At 47.3% G+C, this 17,110-nt stretch overlaps 2 protein-coding genes across 2 annotated transcripts in view; both read right to left on the reverse strand.

The window, feature by feature from the left end:
- Positions 1 to 495, reverse strand: part of ZDHHC2 (zDHHC palmitoyltransferase 2) — a 60,955-nt gene extending 60,460 nt beyond the window's left edge. The window contains exon 1 of the mRNA XM_080661181.1: positions 231 to 495. Within this exon, the coding sequence (XP_080517307.1) occupies positions 231 to 357 (127 nt within the window). The 5' untranslated portion in view covers positions 358 to 495. The remainder of the gene's footprint in view (positions 1 to 230) is intronic.
- Positions 496 to 6,825: 6,330 nt separating this feature from the next.
- Positions 6,826 to 17,110, reverse strand: part of MICU3 (mitochondrial calcium uptake family member 3) — a 99,736-nt gene continuing 89,451 nt past the window's right edge. Inside the window, exon 16 of the transcript XR_013960295.1 lies at positions 6,826 to 7,626. The gene's annotated coding sequence lies outside the window, so the exon portion shown is untranslated. The remainder of the gene's footprint in view (positions 7,627 to 17,110) is intronic.

Here is a 17,110-nt window from a genome sequence, read left to right on the forward strand (position 1 = left end):
GCTGCGTGGGGGTGCAGGTGACACCGTCACCGGGAGTTACGAGGGGAAGGAGGCTGCCCCGGGCTGACTTTGGCCGCGGGGCCAGCGGACAGGCTCCCGGGGATCCCGGGGCGGGGCGGGGCGGGGCGCGGCGGGCGTGGAGGCGAGGCTGCGGGCGCGGGTCCCGCGTCCCGGGACGGTGGGGCGCGCCGCGCAGGGAGCGAGGGCGGGCGGGCTGGGGGCGCACTCACCGATGCACAGCTGGATGGCGTAGGCGTAGTAGGACCAGCCCAGCAGGAGGCTGATGAACACCACGGGGATCCAGTACAGCACCCGCCGGCACCGCCGCCTGACGCGGCCCGGGCCCGAGGGCGCCATCTTCCAGCCGCATCCACCTGCCTGGCGCTGCCGCCCGCGGGCCTGGCTCCCCGGCGGGCTGGCCGCGCCCCGCGTCCCCGGCGCAGCGGGCCCGGGGGCGGCGGGAGGCTGCGCTGCGGCCACTGCCGCCGCCGTGGCGCTAGCTCCCCATCCCGCAGCCCGGCGCCGGCGCCGCGGACTCCCGGGGGCTCAGGCCGAGCGGTGGCTGCGAGAGGAGGGCGAGCCGGAGCGGAGGGCGGAGAGGAGGCGGTGGGAGCCCGCGCCCCGCCCCTTCCCCTGCCTCCGCCCCGCCCACCGCCTCCCGCGCCCCGCCCACCGCGCCCCGCCCACCGCCTCCCCCGTGCCCCGCCCCGCCCGCCGCCTCCCCCGCGCGCTGCGCCCTAGGCGGCTCCGGACGCTTAGGAGCCCTCGGTGGCCCTGCGCCTCCGCTGGGACACTGGGGCCGTGAACCTGGAGGCAGACCCCGCGGGCAGTGGAGGCGCCCCTCGGGGGTCGGGTTGGAGGCGGGGCGGCCCCGCGCGGCGTCCGCAGCTCGGCAGCCGGGGAGCCAAGTGGCCACCCCGCACAGAGCCGCCCGCGGGGGAGGGGAGGCGGCAGCGCAGACCCCGAGGCCGGTGGGGCGCGATTCGCCCGCCCCGGTAAATGCGCCCCAGGAGTCTGGGCGCTAAGGCCAGGGTCCCCCCGCGTGGGAAACTGTCTCCCACTTGTGGCTCCCCGAGTGCGGGAGAGGGCAGCCGGGGCGGGGCTGCTCCCTCCGCGAGGGACTGCGGGCTTTGGGCGGGACGCAGCTCCACGCCCCGGCTTTTTTGAGGGGCGGGAAGGCTCCCCGAGGTGGGCCGAGGACTGAGGAAGAAGCACTTTGGGTGGGAACCACCGGAGTTAGAAACAAATGACTCGCCCTGAGAATCTGAACTCTGCCGCTGACCAGAAGCGGGGTTGGAAGGGTAGCCACGCCCCAGGCCCTCGGAGCGGCCGGCGGCCCCGTGTCCTCTTGCCCAGCCCGTTCCGGTGCCCAGCTTAGGGCAGAGCTGTTCCAGCGCTACCTCCCAGCCTGGGGGGGACCCCAAAGTAGTCAGGCCAAAGCCACGGGCTTATGATGGTGAAGCAGGAAAAAGGCACATGCTTGCCTTGACCGGTGTGGCTCAGTGGATGGAGCCTCGGCCTGTGGACTGAAGGGTCCCAGGTTCGATTCCGGTCAACCTGGGTTGCAGGCACATCCCCAGTAGGAGGTGTGCAGGAGGCAGCTGATCAGTGTTTCTAACTTTCTATCCCTCTTCCTTGCTCTCTGTAAAGAATCAATAAAATATATATAAAAAATGTTTTAAAAATGCACATGCTTCTGAGATTTTCTTTTTTCCCTTCATCTTATTATGAACAACTCAGTCAATGTAGTGGATCTGAATTATATGCATAATTGCTCTGTACAATGCAACAATTTTAATTAACCCTAGTGGGTGTGTGTATACTGACACCACAGAGCCGCCATATTGAGTGAACTTCATCTGCAGAATGGAAGTATAAAGTAGGAGTAATAAAAAGCACTGATTTGCATAAATTTAGTCAAAGAAATCTAAGCTCTTATGAGTTTGTGATTATCTTTTCGTGACTGGATTAAACAACAAGCTAATCTTCTCTCCTATATTAGACTCAAATAGCTATTATATTAGACTCAAATCCCAAATCTCTGTGCACATCTATTCAAAAATGCATAGAAAATGTCAGTCAGGTTTCTGTGGGACTTGAAATAATTGAAATGAAAAAATTTTCTGTCCCAGGGAATCGCTTTATTTTGTTGTAGCACCATTTACCCTCTAGTGGTTATACCCTGCGGGGTAGATGAGTATAAACATATAATGTCCCTGAAAATCTTAACTTTTCCCATGGATGTTAACCTTATGTTCCCAGCCAGGAAAAACTGAAAGCAAGAAAGAGTCCTAGCAGGCCTGGAATGCCCTCGGAGAGATGAGCAAATCCATGATTGAAGGGCACTGCAGACTAGTATGGAATGAAAAGGAAGGGATCCCATTCCCAGAGTGGGAGGCAGTGCAAACTGTGCCTCTTTCTGCGGCAGAGTTCCCTGTACTGCCAGGGTCTTGTAACAGTCTACACAGTTTTCACATTTTTTATTTTTTATTTTGGAAGGATATGCCAGTGTAACATCTTTGGAGGAGGCTACATTTTTATTCGTTATCTAAAATGTGACTTAATTGTTCATACTTACCCTATATAATAAAAGGCTAATATGCAAATCAACCGAATGGCGGAATGACCAGTCGCTGTGATGCGCACTGACCACCAGGGGGCAGACGCTCAACACAGGAGCTGCTCCCTGGTGGTCAGTGCGCTCCCACAGGGAGAGCACACTCAGCCAGAAGCCAGGCTCATGGCTGTAAGCGCAGCGGTGGTGATGGGAGCCTCTCCCACCTCAAGTAGCGCTAAGGATGTCCGCCAGCAGTCGGACATCCCTCAAGGGCTCCTGGACTGCGAGAGGCAGGCCGGGCTGCGGAACACCGCCCCCCCCCCCCCCGCCCCCAGTGCACGAATCTCGTGCACCGGGCCTATAATTCTAAATATGTGTGGAATAATCACAACCTATCCTTAACCATTTTAAGAGTAACTACCATTACTGCGTTCTCCAAGGGTACCACTCTTATCTTTTAAAAAAGGTTCAGCTCAGGCAGAATTGTCTCAAAAGCCACGTGAGGACAGGATTCATCTCTGCATAGTCACTCATTAGGCATGAGCATGTGTGCACACGTCATCTCTCTAAATAGCAGGCTCTGGTGAGAGTGCAACAATGACTTTAGTTTTTAGGAATTGGGGGTCATAGTCAACTAAGAAGAAACGTCCCTAGAGACTTACGTTTTAGAGAGAAGTACAGGTTAACTCACTAAACTTAGATATTCAATAGTTACAACAAATCGTGACTTTCATGTAATCATTTTGATAAAACTGCTACAGCCATTTTTGAAAAAGAGTCAGCCAACAGGAAGGAGAGAAGGGCAACACTAAGAAGGGGAAGGGGATGGTCAGGCAGGGGGAGGGGGAGGGGAGTGTCAGAGAAGAGGAGAAAGGCCCCCTCACCTGGCCCACCCGGTCCCTAAGGACCGAAATTCCACCCTTTAGGCCTCTGCCTGGATGCTCCACCCACTCAGGAATTTGTGGAAGTCATTAACCTCTGAAAATGAAAAGGCCCTTATTATCAGTCCCTGCTCCCAAGAAGGAAACTTGATCTTGTTCTCCCTCTTGGCCAAGGTCGACTTTGAACCAGCCCCCCAAACACTTCAGTCCCCAAACCTCAAACCTATCTTGCTGTCACGGTTAATACTCCAAATTTCCCTCCTGCTCCCAGATCCAGGTTAAGTTTTCCACTTATTCCCTTTCATAGTCTGAATCAAAAATAGCATGTCAGCCAGGCCCATAGTCTGAATCAAAAATAGCATGTCAGCCAGGCCCTCGAATGCACCCTCTATAGGGAGTATAGGCTTCCATTCATGCCGCCTACACCAATCTACCAGAAACGATATTAGGTCCCTTGTTTGAGAGTTACACTTCCTTCTGAAAGTGTTCTTAGAGGGACACATCGCACCTTTGAAGTACAAGGTGCGATGTGTCCTTTTATTCCTCTCAGATACGTGATACATTGTTTTGATTTTGCTCTCAGGGTATGGTGTGTGACAAATGCCGCCTTCTGAATTTCACCAGGCTTGGAAGGAATGAAGCTGAGGTCTGGACCTGCTCTTTTGCTTATAGCTCTCCCATTCGTACTGGAGTGGTCGTGAGAATATGGATAGATCCCCTTTCACTGTTTTCTTAAATGAAACCTACCACTCTTTTTGGGGGCAGGGGGAGGGGCGGCGGAAATCCCGTTGGAAGTCAGTAGTCTGCATCCATGATCCCAGAGATAATTGCGCTTTTATAATACTGGCCAACATAGTCTCTGTGGGAGAGTAACAATATGCCCAAACCACATGTTTTCGGACACATGTAAAATAAAAGCCGTCTTAGAAAGGGAACTGGGTTAGGGAATGTGGGGATGGCCCAGTGCTATGATACCTTGTGCCTCTCAGAGATTTACAGTTTGCAATTAACCGAGGATGGAATGGAATACAATGCAAGATCATTCCAAAACTCTAAGGACTGTACGGTTAATTGGCTCAAAACATTGGAAAAATTGCTGAAATGGGAAAAACTAGCTCTGACAAACCCTGCTTTTCAAGCACTCTGGATTCTCTCTGTGGGAGTATTAATGCTTGTCGCCACTAGATGGCAGGCGCACACCAAGCAGTCAGCTCTCCTGCGGTGTTTTCAGAGACTTCAATAGCATCAACCATTAGCTTCACCAAGCCCATTATAAATTATGAATTATAACTTCATGACAAATTATATGTAATTATACCTAATTATAATTACATTATAATTGTACAATTCTATGTTATAATTCAGGAGCTAATGATTAATTACTAAAAACCATATTCAGAAAATTGAAAAGAATTAAGAGAACCTTTTTTTTTCTGTAAGGCAAATCACTCTGATTCTGCTTCCCCTTCTTTACAGTTTGCATTACAGTTACTCTCTTTAGAAATAAAATTGGCACTTGGCGCTTAAATGACTGCTGCACTGAGTCCTTCCTCTGTGCCCAAACGGGGAGAAGGCAGTGTCTATAGAACCCAAAAGGGGGGCAGATATTTTCTTCCCACCACTGGCAGGATCTTTAAGGGGTGACACAATGGCACGAGTTCGGTCAGATTGTTGGAGGTGGCCGTTGTGGACCTGAGAGGTCAGTGGCCATCGGAGAGTGGCCAAGGGCAGCAGAATCCTGCAGGGGGGTGGTGAGTGTCCAGTGTTGTCAAGGCCAACACTGGCGTCCTAGGCAGACTGTTCTTGATGCAAGGTCTTGGCCATGCATCAGATTTATCCCTGTCAGCTCAGGCTTGACTCTCCAGACCTCCTATTGAATTTGTGGGGGTTTATGTACCTGAGAAAACATTTTTGTCTGGTTGTGTGCGTCAAGTAGATTGGTTATGTTTGCAGTCAAGCACATGGACTGGAACATAGTTTTAATTTCACTCTGTATCCCATTTTTTAAAAACTATGTTTTTATTGATTTTCAGAGAGAGAGAGGAAGGGAGTGAGGTAGAGAGACAGAAACATCGATGAGAGAGCGAGACATTGATTGGCTGCCTCCTGTGTGCCTCCTACTGAGGATCAAGCCCATAACCTGAGCATGTGCCCTGGCCGGGAATCGAACCAGGGACCTCTTGGTTCACAGGTTGATGCTCAACCACTGAGACACACCAGCTGGGCTGGATCCCATTTCTCAAAGAATCAGTGTCAGCTCCTGGAGCCAGGCCCTATGAGAAACAGGATGCGGGAACTGGCGACAGAGGAGCCGTGTTGTCTAGACCTGCATGTGTCGTAAGTAGCTGCTAGCCACAGGAGGCTATCCACATTCAATTAAAATTAATGAAGAGGATATAAAATAAAAAATTCAGCTTCCTTAATCGCAGTAGCCAAGTGCTCACAGCTACGTGTGGCTAGTGGCAATCGTGTTGGACAGTGAGGATCTAAAACATTTCTGTCATCACCGAACGTTCTACAGGATCGAACTGGCTGGACCTTTTATCTTGTCTAACATTCGTGAGCAGGCTTTATGGTTACAAATGGCAGGAACAAAAAGTCCCCTCCCTAATTATATGTCACTGTTTTGCAGAGACAAAAAGTGAGAGGAACTAGGGAGTTGAAGCAACGTTTGGATTTATGGTGTTCAGAGTTCTCTTCCTTTGAAGACATGAGTCTAAAGAGGAAGGAGCCAGTTGGTGAAAATGGAGGGATAAGAGGGAACATTATAGATCCTTCAGCCTGAGGTGTGTGTGCAAATGATTAATTTCAAAGGATATGCAGGGAGAAACTTAGCGCCTACTGTATCCAAATTTCTACACATAAAGCCAACTCTTAGATTTGGCTGTTCAGCCAACAGTACTTGAAGGTATAGCCTTATTCCTGGAAAACTCTAGCCTTGAAACACGGAATCGTCTGCCTTCATCCAGTGGCCACAAGAACCCTTCCTGTTCTGTTGTTTGATCAGATAATCACCCAAACCATAACTGGTTATATCCAGCTCTGTCTCTCTCAAGCTGTAGGCTAGACTGGTCATGCAGGATTTTCTGTATCGTGTGTGTGTGTGTGTGTGTGTGTGTGTGTGTGTGTGTGTGTGTGGTGGGGGTCGGGGGTGGAATTAATGTGGCTTGCCCAGTGGTCTCTACACATCCACATTGGCTCTGGTTCAAAACATACTCTTCTGGGGGGTGGGAAACACATTTAATGCTTCATATTGATAAGTATTTCCAGGTGTTGTCAGAGACTTCAAATGTAACTTAAAGCTCAATTTCACATTGCAGTTTAGATTGTAAACGGGGAAAAAGCCTAATCAGGGTTTTCCTAGGTCTTTAAAAAGAGCAGGCAAGATGAAAAATAAATATTTAATGCTGACATTTAACAAAAAAAGGCACGCTGGCTTCAAATTTGTAGTAGAAAGCATTTTGTTCATCAGGGGTTCTCCCAACAGCTAGAATTAATCCAGTGTAAATTATATCTTATTCCTGAGTCCGAGTCTATAATTACTTTCCAGTGATAAGTGCACACTCCCGATTGTGAATCTCTTTTTGATTTGCTGCTGCTGCTTGATAACACCTTTCTCCACTTGCTCATATTCCGGTCTCTTTGGTAATGAGCGCGCTGTGAGGAACGGGGGCTGGCGGTAGAATATCGATAACCTTTACATCTGGACTATGAGACAACAGGAGTTTTTGTTTTGCACACACTCAGTAGAGTGGTGGAGGGTTCAGAGTCCACACGATCAGAAGCACCACCAACTTCGAGACAACCACTGTTGACTAAGGAGTGGTATAGAAGCCTCCATCTGAAACAGTGGGATGTAGGATTATTTTCCCATAATGTTCACGCATGAGTGAAAAAAGAGCACATTTACGTCAAACTGTACAATGAAACATTCTCATTTGGATGAACGTTGCGTTGATTTCCAGAGACACTGAAGAGACGGTGACGTTTTCTCACGGTTGCCTGGCGAGGCCACGGTCATGTTTCAGGAGAGATGCTGAGAAATATAACTGAGTACCAGCTTGGTTTCCTCTGGGGGTTGCAACTGAAAAAACCTGGGTGTGAATTCCAGTTCTTTCACTTACTAGTAACATGATCTGCAGCAAGTTACTCAAAGTCTCTGGCATTTCTTGGGATATTTCTTGTTTCCTTGACAAATAAATGGGGAAAGCAACATATGAAAGTCTTTTAATAAATCCATGCATTCATCCATTCAACAAATTTGGACGACTTCCCGTGTTTGAGGTATTATGATAGGTGATGGTTAGTTACATGGTGAGAAAAACACACACACAAAAACAAGGAGCATGCCTAAGTGAAGGTGACCACACAGCTGGGGAAGAGGTCCTCTTTTACTCGGATGGGGGTAACGGTATTAGGCTCATCCATGTGGGTGTCACCAAAAATGCCCTGCTGGTTTGCAGGCTGTTTTTGCTTGCATAAAACAAGGGGTGAGATATGTACATCCAGATGCAAGACTCAGTTTGAACTGCCATGATCTGAAATGAAGCCAGTCTGTTTGTGTCTCAAAGCGACAATGTCCATAGCTAGTGTGATACCTGGACACGTTTATATGAACAACTTGAAGGTGAAATGGACTGGTATGTTCATCAAACATTGCTGTTGTTGAGGTAGAGCAGTGGTCGGCAAACTGCGGCTCGCGAGCCACATGCGGCTCTTTGGCCCCTTGAGTGTGGCTCTTCCACAAAATACCATGGCCTGGGCGAGTCTATTTTGAAGAAGTGGCCTTAGAAGAAGTTTAAGTTTAAAAAATTTGGCTCTCAAAAGAAATTTCAATCGTTGTACTGTTGATATTTGGCTCCGTTGACTAAAGAGTTTGCCGACCACTGAGTTAGAGTGTAGGTACGAATTGCATGCATGATTTTGGACTCTTCTCACCAAAACAGAGCATTCCCTGGCATCCTATCTAATAATCCTATCTAATAAAAGAGTAATATGCAAATTAACCATCACCCCGCTACACCCACAAGCCACGCCCACAAGCCACCCCCACCAGCCAATCAGGAGCAAATATGCAAATAAACCCAACCAAGATGGCTGCAGCCACAGAGAGCAGGAGGGAGGCTTGGGTTTCCCCGGCAATGGAGGAAGCCAAGCTTTCCGCCTGCCCTTGCCAGCCTAGGCCTCCACTCAATGCTACAAAGTTTCAATGATAGAAGATACATAAACCCAAACAGAAATGGCGGCAGCCACGGAGCTGGAAAGAGCAGTAGGCTAGGGTTGCCCCTGGTGATGGAGGAAGCCAAGCTTTCCGCACACCCTGGCTGGCCCAGGCCTCCGCTTAAGGCTACAAAGTTTCAATTATAGAAGATAAATAAATCCCAACAGAAATGGCTGCCATCATGGAGCAAGCAGAAGGCTTGGCTTCGCTCCAGGCTACAAAGTTTCAATTGCAGAAGATAAATAAACCCCAGATACCAGGGCCTCTGCTTGGGTTGCCAGGGGGCGTGGCCAGCCTGCAAACCACCACAGGCCCCTCGCCCAGGCCACCCCACGCCCCAAGGGAACCCCACCCTGATCCGGGACACCCTTCAGGGCAAACCAGCTGGCCCCCACCCATGCACCAGGCCTCTATCCTATCTAATAAAAGAGTAATATGCAGATTGACCATCACTCTAACACACAAGATGGCTGCCCCCATGTGGTCAAAGATCCTGTCCCCATGTGGACACAAGATGGCCACCACAAGATGACCAGCAAGGGAGGGCAGTTGGGAGGGACCAGGCCTGCAAGGGAGGGCAGTTGGGGGCGATCAAGCCTGTAGGGGAGGGCAGTTAGGGGTGACCAGGCCTGCAGGGAAAGGCAGTTGGGAGGGACTCAGGCCTGCAGGGGAGGGCAGTTAGGGGTGACCAGGCCTGCAGGGGAGAGCAGTTGGGGGGGACCAGGCTTGCAGGGGAGGGCAGTTAGGGGTGACCAAGCCCGCAAGGGAGGGCAGTTAGGGGCAAACAGGCTGGCAGGGGAGCAGTTAGGCATCAATCAGGCTGGCAGGGGAGTGGTTAGGGGGTGATCAGGCTGGCAGGCAGAAGCGGTTAGGGGCAATCAGGAAGGCAGGCAGGCAAGCAGTTGGGAGCTAGCAGTCCTGGATTGTGAGAGGGATCCGACTGCCCGTTTAGACCCAATCCCACCAGGATCGGGATTAAACGGGTAGTCGGCCATCCCTCGAGGGGTCCCAGATTGGAGAGAGTGCAGGCTGGGCTGAGGGACACCCCCTCCCCGTGCATGAATTTCGTGCACTGGGCCTCTAGTTTTAAATAATTTCCCCTGCTGGAGACTTCCATTTGCCCTTCCAAATCCTTTCTCTATCCTTCTTTGTGTTATTCAAGGCTCACTTTTTAAGATCTATAGCAAAGGCCTCCCTTGCACTCTGGATTCTGGTTGGTTCAATGAATTGGGTCGGGCAGAGGACCAGAGAATAACTTGGGCATGTTTGTTTCAGCTCCCCAGCCTGATCACTGACCACAGCTTCTGTGAGCTACAGCTCCTCTCTCCCTTTGCCTCTTCAAGCCTGGGGCTGGGTGGGTCCCTGACTCCCTAGGGGTGCTCAGCCATACCCTGCTGGTTTCCTTTAAATAAATTCTTCTCAGTTACCACTTTTGCATGTGTCATCTCTTCCCTCCCTCTTCCATCACTAATTTAACTCCTAACAAGCCTATCTGTAAATCTGGATACAGCCTATTTTTTGCTACATAAGAAAAAAATACATAAATGCCTACTGAATCCTTATTTTGAAAGTCAGTATTATCTTTATCTCTTGTTAAAAAAATATATTTTTTATTGATTTCAGAGAGGAAGGGAGAGAAAGATAGAAACATCAGTGGTGAGAGAGAATCATTGATTGGCTGCCTCATGCACATCCCACACTGGGGATTAAGACCACAACTCAGGCACATTTTCCGATCTGGAATCAAACTGAGACCTACTGGTTCACACCACTGAGCCATGCCAGTCAGGCTCTTTAACTATCTCCTTTAAGATAAAAAATCATAACAGAATTATACATTACAGGACAATACATAACAGACATTCTAGAAACAAAGAATGACAAAAATCTTGTATGATTTTACCAATTAGCGCAACCATTGTTATTATAGTACTAGAGGGCTGGTGCACAAATTCTTGCACAAGTGGAGTCCGGCCAGCCTGCCCCAATGGGGGCCGACCCGGGGCAGGACCAGCAGGGGGGAGGGGACGCAGGAGGTTGGCCGCTGGTCACCACCCCACCACCCTGACCAGGGGGTGGGGCTGGATCTAGACTCTGTTTTGCACACATCTTTTCAATGTAAATTTTGTGTTCTCTCATAAATATTTCATCACAAATATTTTTCATGTTACGATACTGGCTTCAGGATAATTTTAAATACTGCACAATGTTCTCTTTTGTAGAAGTACTATAATTCATTAAACCATTTCTCTATTGTTAGATATTTAGGTGTGTTTTCTAATATTTTCACTGATATAGTGACACAAGTAGCTTAGCTCATAGTATTTCCTCACATTTCATTGTTTTGTTTGGATCAAGTCCCGGAGATAAAATTAAATCAAAGAGTCAAACGTTTGAAAAAATTATTCAGAAGGGCGTATTTCAAATATGTCCACAATTCTTTGCTACACCTCCTTTCAAGAAGTGGCGGTGAGGTCTCCTCTCCTTGAATGTGGACTGGGTTTAGTGACTGACTTATAAGGAATAGAAGAAAGCAGAAGAGATGGTGGGTCACTTAGCTAAGCTGCCCTTGAGTTCCCGACTCTCCAAAATTATGTGAGATAATGTTTTCTCAGGCCACTGCATTTTGGGCTAATTTGTTATGTAATAGGTAACCAATATAGCAGCAAAGGAATTGGCGTTGTATCATTTTTATAAATAAGTTTAAATATGAGGCACACAGGGAGCACCCACTTCTAGGCAACCATGGCCAATCACTGCCACTTAAGGTGCAAGGAAAGAGCCAGTGACAGACAAAGGGAGAACAGAGAGGGAGAAGAGAGAGTAAGAGAGGAAAACCCAGCAGGAATAAAAGAGAAAACGTTAGCAAGAGGGGCACACGGGAAAGGTGACTGTGTGTCCTAGTTTACCCCGGACAGTCCCAGTTTGTGGTGTTATCCTCATGCAATTATGAGTAGGGTCCCCTTTCACTTTCAAAAGGTCCTGGTTTGGATGATACATTACATGACTGTGGACATAGGCCAGTATCTCAGCCTTCCTTCCACCCCGTTTTCTGTGCTAATATTCCATCTTTCCCTCATGCCTCGTTGGCCACAACCTCTTGGAAATCTGCTCAGTAACTCTAACTCAGAAGCCTGCCTTTCCCACCAAACCAAAGCCCGCCGCTCACACCTCTCAGCTTCCTAGTGTTCTTGGGTCACAGTAAGCGATTTATCGTGGCAGGTAAGAAAGAGACTGGCTCAAAACTTAGGCAAACCTAGATCTGAATCTCACTTTTATACTTAACAGCTGTTTGACTTCAGGGTATTATAAAACTTCTTTAAGTTTCAGATATAAGATGGGACATACAATATTATCTACTACCTCGTAGGACTGTTGAGGATATTAATGAGATCATGTATACACAGACAGTCCCCGACTTACGATGGTTCAACTTAACAATTTTCCACTTTACAATGGTGTGGAAGTGATACACATTCAGTAGAAACTGTATTTCATATTTTGAATATTGATCTTTTCCTGGGCTATCAGTATGCAGTAGGATACACTCTGGTGATGCTGGGCCAGCGGCAGTGAGCCCAGCTCTAAGTCAGCCACGAGATCACCTGGGTTAAAAACTGGTACTCTACTGTGCACTGTATTGCCACCATTTTATCAAATACTAGAGGCCTGATGCACGAAATTCATGCAAGGGGCTCAGCCCTCACCACTGTGGCGGCTGGGGTCCTCTGCCTCGGCCCCCGCTGCCATGGCTTCATCCGGAAGGCCGTTCGGAAGGACATCTGGTCTAATTAGCATATTATGCTTTTATTATTATAGATTGTGTTCTGAGCACACTTAAGGTAGTCTAGGCTAAGCCATGATATTTGGTAGGTTAGGTGTACATTTCAACTTACAGTATTTTCAATTTACACTGGATTTATTGGTTTGTGATCACATCATAACTTGAGGAGCATCTTTAAAATGTTTAGCCTAGTGCCCAGCATATACAGAAAAGCTATGCATATACAATATAGGTATATACTATGCATATAGTACTAAGTATTTTACATGCACAATATATATGAATATATGTTAATTAATCAGCACTTACTATCACAGAAGGCAAATTCATCTCCTAGAGGCTGAAGTATTTTAGCTGTTGAGGCATGTATTTTACTAGAAAGCTCTTGAGTATGGGATTAATGGTATGTATTAGTTTTCATATTAGACGGCAGAGACCTACTTAAGGAAATGTGTTAAGGATAAAGTAAAAGTCAGGCAAAGACTGTGCCTGCTCTTCAGGCTTGCTATGTCTTATTGGTTCATTCATTCATTCATTCATTCATTCATGTTCATTCACTAGATGCTAGGCACTATGTTAGTCACAGGACTGAGCCATACTTTTCAACAAGGATAAGGCTTTATTCCCACTTCTTAAAGGAAAATATTACACTTAAAAAATAAAAAAGGTGCCCTGACCGGTTTGGCTCAGTGGATAGAGCGTCGGCCTGCGGACTGAAGGGTCCCAGGTTCGATTCCGGTCAAGGGCATGTACCTTGGTTGCAGGCACATCCCCAGTGGGGGGTGTGCAGGAGGCAGCTGATCGATGTTTCTCTCTCATCGATGTTTCTGACTCTCTATCCCTCTCCCTTCCTCTCTATAAAAAATCAATAAAATATAAAAAAATAAAATAAAAAAATAAAAAAGGTGCTGTGTGGGAATATGAGTGACTAGGGATCTGAAGCTAAATTAAAGTATATGTGTTTTTCAGGATGCCTGGATTTTATTTCAAATTAGCTTTGAGCAATAGAGCAGTTTTCTGCTATAAAAGGAATGTATTTTAGTTTTTGACTTAATGTGTGTTTTTTAGAACTAAGAGTGGGAAAATGCAAATTATGTGAATATATAATTTGGAGTCCTTGAAATATCAGCAGAAGGAGCTGACAGAAAGGCAGAATTTTTATTTTTTGCTGTGGGCATTCCTATTTTCTATTTTTAAGAACAAGGAAAAGTAGTAGACAGAAATAGTTCTAGGTCCATGGACTATATGCGCATTTCACATGCACAGCATAAAATATTTAATAAAGTAGGTGCCTGAGAATTCAGTAGACGAAGATGGTGACAACAATTAAAATAGGAAGTATGTATAGGATAGGGTTAAAGTATTTAGCAATATTTACCAAAAGGAATTTTTAAAAAATATTTTTATTCCACTTTAATAATAAGTACCACTTTATATTTCTTAATAGCCCATGAATTTAACTTTGTACTAATCTTTAAGGTCAAGTTGATGAACATGATTTACAAATAAACTGATTCTAGATAGGGACATTATGTTAGGGATAATAATAAATAACATTTATTGTTTGCTCAATTCAGTGCTTTACAGGCAATTTCCCATTTAATTCTCATAACAACCCTAAGACTCAGCTGCTATCATTATCTCATCTGACACTGAAAACGCTTAGGCATGGAAAATGTAAGTGGTATGGGGCGGGGGGGGGGGGGGGGGGGGGGGGAGGGGAGGGAGGGAGGGAGGAGGGGAGGGCGTTGGTGGGTGGGTGGGAAGAGATTAAGAACTTGTATGCATATATGCATAGCCTATGGACACAGACAATAGTGTGGTGAAGGCCTGGGGTGGGGAATGGGGGCGGGCTAGAAGGGGTCAATGGAGGAAAAGGGGGTACATCTGTGTAACTTTCAATAATAAAGATAAATATATAGAGAAAATGTAAGAACCTTGCTTAACTGCCATGGTAAGGAGCGACAGAGCCAGGGTTTGAACTCAGGAAGTCTGACCTGAGAGCCCATGCTGTTCTGAATGGATGGACGCAATACGGATTTTAGTGTTAAAATCTCCCTTGTTTTTGCATATTTTCCCACTGATCCTTCTTTGAAATGGTATGTCTTCTTGGAGACTGCTTGTTGTCCTTGACCATTTCTCGGTTCTATCCAAGGGTCATTTAGCTTTGTAACTATGCAAGTCGACACCGCTCAGAATGACACAATGACTCATTCATTTAGTGAAAAGGGAGAAGCCAAATTGATTTTTAAAATACCATAGGGATCTAATGGAAAAAAAAATTCATGAATCACCTTAATGAGAAATTGTATCAGGATCTCAAGTGCAGAGAACCGGAGACAATTGCTTTTTCCAAAGTGCTCATCAACCACATAGTCATCCTGAATGGAAATGGTGCTCGCAATCCACCCTCTGGCGGCAGCAGTCATTCAAGTGTAGGGGGTGAGAAGCCGCTCTGAAAGAACTGGTCCTCACTCTTCTGTTTGAAGGTGATGATGTGTCTATTACTGCAGTGCGAGGTGACCAGTATTCTTTCCAGCATTGGGACGAATTAAAAACAAAGCTGACACATTACTTAGTATTTGCTGGTTCTTGCATGTTTTTTCTTTGCAATTGTCATTTATTAGTTCCTTCCCTAATTTGGTCACAAAGTAGGCTCTCTTATTTTTTTTAAAATATATTTTATTGCTTTTTTACAGAGAGGAAGGGAGAGAGTTAGAAACATCGATCAGCTGCCTCCTGCACACCTCCTACTGGGGATGTGCCCGCAACCAAGGTACATGCCCTTGACCGGAATCGAACCTGGGACCCTTCAGTCCGCAGGCCGATGCTCTATCCACTGAGCCAAACTGGTCAGGGCTAGGCTCTCTGTTATTACAGTCACTTGCCTGTAGCCCTTGGCTGTGCCCTAACAGTTGAGGGTGTGTTTTCTGTCCTCTTTGTTCTGTGTGTCCTTTAAATCTCCATTTTACCTAAGTGGCTTCTGCCTGATGTAAAATTTTAAAAAATGGTATAACATCTTGCTATTATTCCTTATAAATTTATATTCTGCCGGAGTTATAAGGTTTACTTTATACCTTTTTTTAAGTGAACCCATTTGGAATTTGGTTGATGACATCATATTGATGAAACTTAAAAAATCAATTCAGACAGTTCATCACATTTGCTCCCTAGACACCAAATTGTCCTAGAGCCGAACACCGTGTTGTTTGTTGCAAGCAGTTTACTTGTCATCTTACTATCATTTCTCTTAGTTTTCTAATACAAAAACCATGTTCTCCACTGTAATTTTGAGAAAATCCATGTCCATTCCCGAATAGCATAAATTATTACTCTTTTCTTCACCTGTCTCTTTACCATCCTATATCCCACCAAACCCACTGATGCCTTTGCACACTTGGCCCGAACTTCCATATCCCAGGGAAGGACTGGCTACATAATATTCGGGACGTGGGGCAAAAGGAAAGCGCAGGACTCGTTGTTAAAAACAAAAACAAAAACAAAAACAAAACAAAACAGAAACTAGTGTTAAAATGTTAAAATACAAAGCTTTTCCCTTACTTCCGTGGTCTCTCTCATTCGCAACTTGTCATGATGTTTTTTATTTGCTACTTCATGTCACTTTAAGTAAATAAACATTTTAATGATTAGCATGACTTTCCATGCATCATTATAAAGTGCGGTGCCAGTTTTAAATGCAAATGTCAGAGCATGCCACTGCGAGGTGGGACCCGGCACCCTTACTGTGTAAGGTGGGCCACAGCCTCTGAGAGGCTCCCAGCTGCTCCTCAGACTCCTGATGGCTGGGGGAGGACGAGCTCTCACCCAGCACCCAGCAAGCCAGGTGTGCTGCTCTGCGCGTGGGGTGCTTTCAGGGTGAGTGTGGACCCCATCCCACGCCTCCAGGGCACATGCATTTGCTCAGGCCTGACAGCTGCTAGGTTCCCTCTGGTGCCCCCTGCTGGACGGATGAGCCATGCTGGGAATATCCAGTCACAAATCTCTGCTTCCCACAGGCCTGATACCCAAACCCACAGTGGGCGGGCAACTCCCAAGGGAGTTGCAGCCTCTGTGTTAGGAAGTCCCAGTACTTGGCTTGGGAGTGGGTGAAAGGCGCCTCCTCCTGGTGGTGGCCGCCGGCTGGCTGCCAATTGACGCAGGGTGCACTGCCGGCCTAGGGCAGGATGGCCTCTGCGTTGTGCCTCAAGATGCTGTGGGTTGTTGGTACCCTTCCCCTTCCCCATCCTCATCCATACTTGCACCCAGGCCCCTGCAAGGGGGTTGGAGGGTAGAGGCAGTCACTGGGCATGGGTAGGGAGGGTGAGAATCGGGCTCCCTCCTCTCTGGTTCTGGGGTGCACACCCGAGAACCACTGCTGCCAAGTTACCACAGTTTGGTAGCTCCTGCATTAAGCGTCTGCCCCCAGGTGGTCAGTGCGTGTCATAGCTAACAGCTGGACAGTCACTTAGCCTTTTATATATATAGATAAGCTGGTGGCTGCTGAACATTAAACCACAGGCACAGGGCCACTGTGGTTTGGGGCTTTGTGCACCTGCACTGATTGCATGACCCTGAAGCTGGCCCTGCCCAGGAACATTATGAGAGTCAGTATTTGACCTTCAAGGAGGTAGATGTAAACAAACAACATAGTTTTTTTTTTTTTTTTT

This window comes from Plecotus auritus (assembly GCF_963455305.1).
Source record: "Plecotus auritus genome assembly, chromosome: 3".
In the NCBI taxonomy this organism is placed as follows: Eukaryota; Metazoa; Chordata; class Mammalia; order Chiroptera; family Vespertilionidae; genus Plecotus; species Plecotus auritus.